Source organism: Hevea brasiliensis, chromosome 12, assembly GCF_030052815.1.
Source record: "Hevea brasiliensis isolate MT/VB/25A 57/8 chromosome 12, ASM3005281v1, whole genome shotgun sequence".
Taxonomy (NCBI): Eukaryota; Viridiplantae; Streptophyta; class Magnoliopsida; order Malpighiales; family Euphorbiaceae; genus Hevea; species Hevea brasiliensis.
In genome coordinates this window covers 22,972,795-22,980,466 of record NC_079504.1, presented here as the reverse complement: position 1 = coordinate 22,980,466, position 7,672 = coordinate 22,972,795, and the positions used below count along the sequence as shown (strand labels likewise).

At 33.7% G+C, this 7,672-nt stretch overlaps 1 protein-coding gene across 3 annotated transcripts; it reads right to left on the bottom strand.

Moving 5' to 3' along the window:
- Positions 1-239: 239 nt before the first annotated feature.
- LOC110658418 (uncharacterized) lies at positions 240-6,236 on the bottom strand. 3 transcript variants are annotated; one of them, XM_058131275.1, is made up of 11 exons: positions 5,289-6,236; positions 4,981-5,167; positions 4,826-4,895; positions 3,973-4,035; positions 3,301-3,612; positions 2,749-3,131; positions 2,375-2,474; positions 1,918-1,971; positions 1,748-1,834; positions 915-1,043; positions 240-804 (listed from the first exon to the last, which is right to left on the bottom strand). In XM_058131275.1, the coding sequence occupies exons 2-11, from the start codon at positions 5,046-5,048 to the stop codon at positions 481-483; spliced, it is 1,590 nt and encodes a 529-aa protein (XP_057987258.1). In that variant the 5' UTR covers positions 5,049-5,167; positions 5,289-6,236; the 3' UTR covers positions 240-480. The 3 variants fall into 3 exon arrangements, with proteins under 3 accessions (XP_057987258.1, XP_021671709.2, XP_021671710.2); XM_021816017.2 differs by having other exon boundaries at positions 4,981-6,236; XM_021816018.2 differs by lacking the exons at positions 4,826-4,895; positions 4,981-5,167; positions 5,289-6,236 and adding an exon at positions 4,214-4,379.
- Between the last annotated feature and the right edge of the window lie 1,436 nt (positions 6,237-7,672).

Genomic DNA, 7,672 nt, shown 5'->3' with positions numbered 1-7,672 from the left:
AATTTTAATTAAAATCATAGGCTTTAAATAGAAAATGATAAATAACTGTCTTATTTAGTGTTATTTGTAATTAATATTTTTAATATTAGTAAAAATATTATATGTGTTTTATTATGAGAGTAAATTTTATTTTTCTGTTAATTTAATAAATTTTTTGTAATTAACTATTTTATGAAAAATAGTATTGATTTAAAAAAAATCTCATGAGATAAATTATAAAATGTTGTTAAAGTATCCCATTTCCCATAAAAAAATAATTTTATTTTGTATAAAGCCAAGTAATCATAAAAACATTTCAAATAATATTATTCTTTCAGTTTCAGACACTTGGCAGTAGGTACATCACAAGCCACAACAACATATACAGCTGCGAAAATTTTGTTCTTTAACTTGCATTTCCTTGAAGATACTGAAAGCCATTCCATTACTTCTGTACAGCTTAGATTTAACCCTTACTATTTTTCAAAGATCCTGTATGAATTAAAGAGATCGTGCCTCAAATCCTTTGGCTAATTCCCCATGGATCGCATACCCAAAGGATGAAATTTGTGGTAACCAATGGATGTACTTGTCCACTTTTCTCTTCATGCATTTACTTACAGTTTTCTGTTGTGCTTTTGTAAGACTCCCACTTATTGCCTTCAATAGCCCATACATATCCATTGACATATCCTTCGCATAGAAAGAAAGGATTTTTGGTAGGAAAATCTTTGCCTCCTTATGAATGTAGACACTAGCTTGAACGAATTCTTCTTTTGCAAGCTTCAAATCCTGAAATATATTCTTTGCTGTGTAAACTCGAACCTGAACTCAAAAGAAAAATATCCACTTCAAACCAAGGACTACTGCAAATTTCACATTTGTGAAGGTAAATAAAATGCATTTGCTCATAATTTCAGGAGAAATGTTCTCACCACAGGGTCAGAGTATGCCCCTGAACAAAGTGCAAAATGAACAAGTGGTTCTGGGTATTCCAAGACATAGACATGACTAGTGCTCCCTGTCTTAGATTTCCTTCCTGGAGAAAACAGTGTTTGTAGCCACTGCATTCATGGTGGGTTAAAAGAGGCAGTAAGAAAATCAAAGTATTTGGGAAGAAGAAGAAGAAGAAGAACAGTATGTCTTGCTATACATAAAATATGCATGAATAGATATTTAGTTCATAAACTCCACTTTCATGATGTCTTGAACGAAATGACCAGGTGTCTTTAATCAACATCATAATTCATATCAATCAAATTTCCTTAATCCTCAGCAGAAAAATGTAAGGCACCAGTTGATTGCCGAGAGCAGACAGCTAAATACATCCTTCTTTTAGCACTTCAATCTTGATTTATGATGTAGCACTTGTTAAGGGTAACCTCTTTCAAAAGAATTGCAAACCTAAGTGGTAACTTGTACAAACGGAAGCACTCACTATTATTTCAGCATGCATACACCCACTTACTATCATTGCTGTTTCAAATTTAAAGACAAATCATTAATCCTAAAATACCAATAGGAGTGGTCAAAAAACTACAGCCTTGCCAGCATCTTGTCTGCTAGATGTTGCATAAGTAATTTATGATTTCTTTGTTTTCTGGTCCCCCATCTTCTATAGAATTCTCAGAGTGAGAATGGAACAAAAAGGATAGAAACATAAAACTATTCATCCACAACAAATGCATACACACCTTAATTGTGATTACGAGAATCCACGGATAATGATTATACAAGTGATATTGAGATATTAAATGACAAGGCATACCGGTTCTGAGTAGTGTGACCGAATTCGAAGAATGGAGTTTTGTATCACACAGGCATTTACACAATGTCCGCCAATGTTATATGATGCCTGAAATATGAGAATTACAGTGATATAAAAATTGAACAAGATTTCATTACAAACAATTGAGATATATAAGATATGTTCTTCACCTTCAAAATGGAGGCACCTTTTACCCGATTATGAGTTCCATATGCTAAATAAGCCTGCCAAGAAAATCTCATCAGAACAATTAACATGCATTTATATAAATGGTAATTTCAATGTGAAGCAACCATGGAGAGTAAATAAAGGCTCATAGATCATATGGTAAAAGCAAGTGAATCAACAATCCATGTTACTGAAAGTTTTTCCTTGAGAATTATTAAGCCAAATTGCCTGAAGTTCTGTTAGTCTTATAGTTCTCCTGTTATTGCATAGAATTCAAATTGTGCAAGAGAAAAGTTTAAACAATGTGGAAGTGCTGGCGATGACATAAATCTTATATAAGAAATTTCCCAGAAAATAGGTTTGCTGTTGTATGAACAGTTTCCATGGCTCTCTACTTTTGGCTATAAGGTCATTATTGTGAGCTCAAGTTAAAGAAGCTACAAATTTCTGTAAACATACATGCATGACCAATGCATTATGAATGTTAATCCAGAAAACAAGCTTCTCTTCACGCTTCATCTTCCTTGGATCCACCTTCTCAAGACTTCGAACCAATGACCTACACGGCTATAAAACAAATGAGAAATTATGGAAAACCAAAAAATTTTTATTTTTATGAAAGAAATCAGCACTCTAGCAGTTTCTTTCCTCCCCTTTCTGGCTAATGATAAGGACTGGACACCCCAACTCAAATGGATGCCATTTGTTCCTTAACTTTATATTCCTAGGACATAAATACCTCTTCTTGACGTTGGAAGGATCAGGCTAGAACACAGAATTTTATGCTACCATAAAATCATTGCAGTTAAAATATGATAGCTAGGTTGAACCACCTGAAATTTTTTAGCATTAGAGCAGCATAATTGGAACTATCATCATTGAAACATATCTTCATAACTTCCACTATTCCAGAATATGGACCACCGTCTTCTTTCAACCCTTGACGATGCACTATAGCATCCTCACTGTGTTGTGGACTCGAATTATCAGAAGGATTGTGGGAAGAAAACATACTTGAGGATGACAAAGATGAAGGAGGAGAAGATGACAAGCCCCCATGGGACTTAGGGCGATTGGCAAGTTTGCAGTAAATAGAAGATATGCATTTCAATATGTATTCAGATAGTACATCCGGAGTATTAAGGCTGTTGACTAAGCAAGAAGCACCGAGGTGATCTGCAAGGCTGCGACGACCAGAATCAGCATTCTTCTGGTCCTGCAAATGCTCATCACAGAGATCGTAATATGATCACATCTTACAGTTATGGACATAAAAAAAGCTAAAAGCTTATTGCAAAGAGCAGCAATTACATAATTAAAGAGATGTAAGCATGAATAAATAACCCAATTTTATTAGAGAAAGCCAGGTAATCATGCAAGCCTACCGCTGTTGATGTTGAATGTATGCTAGCAGTGCAACTCTGATCATCTGAAGTGGCCCAGCCATGTGCAGGGGAAGTTTGATCATGATCAATGAAATTGCTATTTTCTATATATGACCTTAAATTAAAAAGTGATTGATTTGCTCCAACTTTTGATGGTGATCCTTTCTCGTATTGCAAATGGTTTTTAGGGACATTTGATATGGCAGGCAGGTTCTCTTCAAAAGCTGTTCGGTAAAGCGACAGAACATACCGCTCCAAATGCAATATTTCAGCTTCAAGTGTGGCAATCTCCTTCCTCAGTGCATCAGAAGACTACATTAGATAGTCAGGAGGTCAAACATTATATTCAAAAACACTGAAAAAGGGGAAAATATAAGGGGTAGAAACCGGATTAATCGAAATGGTAGTTTTGGCATGGTAAATTAAAACGGTAGCAAATCATTTCTGGATTTTTTTTTCCTTCTATGGTAAATCATCGTCTGGTTTGTTTGATGAGATATTCTAAATATAGAGCTCCTTTATCTATTTAAATAGTCACATGAGACAGATTCATATCAAGTTGTACCTAATCATTTATTCATCTAAATTGTCAACACTCTACTTTACATGGTATTAAACCTTCAAAGTCGGAGCGCCATTATTCAGAATAGATATGAGGGAGGTAAAACATACTGTATTCTTAGAGTTCCGATTCAGGGAAGCCTCGCAAGAGAGCATGTTCTCTGACTTTATAATCTGCATCAAAACATAAAGAAACAACAATGTTATTGAAATCAGAGCCTTTTGTGATGTGGTATGACAAATTATCAAGTCTCAGATATCGGGGAACAAGGTAAGCCCAGTAAAATACTCTAACAAGTACATTCTGAGACGGTACTTTGTCACATATACACTGATATACATATACCAATACCTGGTTTTAACAAATGTGAAAAGGGAAAATGTGGCACAGATGTAGCAGAGGATGCAAAGACCATAGCAATGGAAGAATCCCAGATAAAGGTGATCTGGATGTTCGATGTGATATGATGTCTCCATAAAATGAGACAAAAAAGAAAGATTATAATTTTTTTTTTCAAGGAAAAATTTCTCTGAATATTTCGCTAGGAGCTAACTGCTTTCACTGCACATGATAAGGAGAATAATCATTCTCCTTGTGTTTAAGTAATTCCATCTTTAAATAGAAAGTCAGGTGCCAAAGAACGCATAGTTTAAGTGAGATCCTTTACACTATTTACCCTATGTAAAACTACTGCACAAACTTGGACTATTCCATATAGAGATCCACAGTTGAAGAGGAGAAGAGCTCTTACACTAGCTAGACGGTGAAAATAAACAACTTCTGAAATGAAAAACAAATTTAGGAAATTATACTTCTTTCAGATAGTAAATCCATAAGGATCATCACTCATATTAATCAATGTTATGGATGTTGATGAATAGTTAAGGAAATGAGAAGAATATCAATGGATAAGTGAAGGACAATTTAAGTTTTCTCGGGTAAGCAGAATAGGTAAACACTTACAGAATTTGGATAAGCAGAGAAATTAGGAGACATATTGAGGATATTATCGAGCATTTCATTGTCTGAAACCCTGCAAGCGAAGCAAAAGAAGATCATAAAACACAGTCTCTGCTCACTGCATCCGGAACAAAATGCAGAGGACGATGAGAGCTTACCTTGGGGAACTCAGGTACGGAAAAGGAGGAAAAGAAGAATAGGGAGACCGGCAATTTGCGCCAGACATCTTGTGTTCCTGTTTTGTCACATGAAATCTTCTAAAAATAGTTTACTTAGCACCAAGAAATAGGCAAGAAAGACAGAGAAGCGAAAAAGTACAGGATGAGCCCACATCTAATCTGAACTCTAAAAGTATAAAAGAAAAACCAAAAACGGTATTAGATACGTAAAGCTATTAAACTTCAACCTCTCCAACCAAAGTTAAAAGAAATGAAAAAGTAAAGAGAGCATGGAAAAGCTGTATCACCATCATCATAAATCTGCTTGGAAGGGGGATGAATAAGTGGTGAACAACAACTCAAGAAGCCGACATTTGGCAGTAAAATCAGAGAGTACGAAAACAACGGACCAAATACCATACTACTTGCACAACTACAAATACACTTAAGGATGCAAGAAAAACAAATACTCTATCAACAAAGAATTCATACTGTTAATCTAAATAATAATAACAGGTTAAATTAAGGAACAGAGAGAGAAATGGCCCACACTGAGACTGGGGTAGGTGAATTTTTATTTGCTGGGAAAGGGACAATATCCTTGAGAGAGTGGGGACAATCCAACAACAAGGGTGGAATTGGACATTAAATACAGCAATTATGAGAGTCACTGAGCTGATGAGTGATGACAGTGGGAGAGCAAAAACCAGTGCTAATCTCTTCTAGAAAATAAATAATAATGTTGAGCAATGAAAAACTATAAAGAGGAATAAGAGAAATCATATCATTAGATTAGGTGGGGGAAAGTAAACAGTTATGATTGCGACTTTACAGAAAAAGGTGCAGGGTTTTTAGCCCACCAATTAAATCCCCCGCCTCTATCACCTTCTTCTTAAGAATACTACCAAAAAAAAAAAATCTTCTGTCATGATTCCTAGAATAAAAAACCAATGCAGATCAAATTTCAACTTAGTAATAAAAACGGAGGGTCTACGGGCACAGCATGTTAAACAATGTCAAAACAAATTCAGAAGGAAAACATCCTATTTAATAGAAGTGATGATAAATTTGATCCAAGAGTTTTGATTATATTAGCCTGCAGGCTACAGCTGGAGATGGTACTTGAAAAATCTTCTCAAATGGGGACACACCAGCTAACATAAATAAGCCCAAATGTCCACTTTTTCATAATTGCGCCTTGTTTACCGTTTCTTCCACCTTCCACCACCTGCATTTCTGCTCCCCCACTTCAGGTATTCCTGAAAATAAAATATAAAAATAAAAATAAAAATATTTTCTCCCCAAAATTTCTACTTTCGAGGTGGTCAGGACGCAGGCAGGAGACGAAGAACCAGTCGTGCAGTGTCGGTCGCTTTTAATGGGCTATTTCTACAGGCTCAGCCGGAACCTCAGATTAGAAAAGCCCATAGTTGTGGATCAGCCTGAAGCGCCTCTTTCCGCCACAAGTAGTGCGTGTTCTGGTGGCGCACTAATTCTGTGATAATGACTCTGGGTACCCGGCATACAAATTATATCCCGGAATTTGTAGGGTGGATGGGCCAACGGGTGAATATTTAATTCAAACTAAATCAAATCAAATCGAATTAAATTAAATTATAAAAATTAAATTATATATTTTAAAAATTAAATTAAATTAAAATGAATAAAAAATCGAATCAAACTGAATAGCTCTATTTTAATTCGGTTCGGTTCAAATTGATAAGTTTTAATTTTGATTATTTTTTAATTTGGACTTGATTTTCAAATTATTTGATCTAATTTTAACTTTGGTTTAAATCTAATAACCATTAATTAATAAAATTAAATAATTTATATATATATAATTAAATATAATTCATAAATTCCCCATAAAAATAAATCAATTCAAAAATTGATTTCGTTCGATTTGAATATGTAAAATTACTATTCGGTTCAGTTCTGTTTAATCGATTTTTTTCTTCAAAATCGAATCAAACCGAAATAACCGAAGTTTTTATAATATAAAACCAAACTGATTAAATTTTAAAATCGAATCGATTAAACTGAATTGATTCAGTTCGATTCAATTTTTCAATGTAAACTGAAATCTACTCACCCTTATGTGGGCCAACTAATTATCCTTCAATTCCAATGCACCTGCTCTATCATTACTTCCATCTTAGTTCTAGATATCAGGGGATTAAGAAAACCACAATTACTTTATTTATTGAATTCTATTAAAGTATATGCTAAGAAATTATTAGATACGACAATAACTTAAATTTTTTTTTTTTAATTTGGCTTCACTTGAAAATAAAATATTATATTTTTATAGTCTTAAAAATGACTATAATATCATTAAATTAAAATTCATTAATTAAATTATAATTATAAAATTAAATTGATTATAAACGTGAATGCAATCATGATTGCCTTTATTTACCATTATACTTGTTGTATATAAGAAAATAGTTATATAAATACAATGAGAATCTTGATAAGCTTTCAAAATACATTTCATCATTCAAGTTATTTATTTAACAATGGTTAACAATTGATAATTAATAAAATCTTACTATTAGATATGTTTATGGTTTGATAAAGTTTATTGATTCATCCATTATCAAATCCTATTTATGTACAGTGTATGCTAATTCCAATTGTAATTTGTACCTTGCATGGCCATGGATTTGCTTACTGCCTAGGTAAGCAA

What these genes read in the sequence shown, in the direction of transcription:
- LOC110658418 (XM_021816017.2), bottom strand. Translation starts at nt 5,048, where the DNA reads ATGTCTGGCGCAAATTGCCGGTCTCCCTATTCTTCTTTTCCTCCTTTT. An exon ending in AAGGTGCCTCCATTTTGAAG is followed by an intron (nt 1,835 to 1,917) that starts GTGAAGAACATA and finishes CTCATATTTCAG; the next exon opens with GCATCATATAACATTGGCGG. An exon ending in GGTCACACTACTCAGAACCG is followed by an intron (nt 1,044 to 1,747) that starts GTATGCCTTGTC and finishes CCATGAATGCAG; the next exon opens with TGGCTACAAACACTGTTTTC.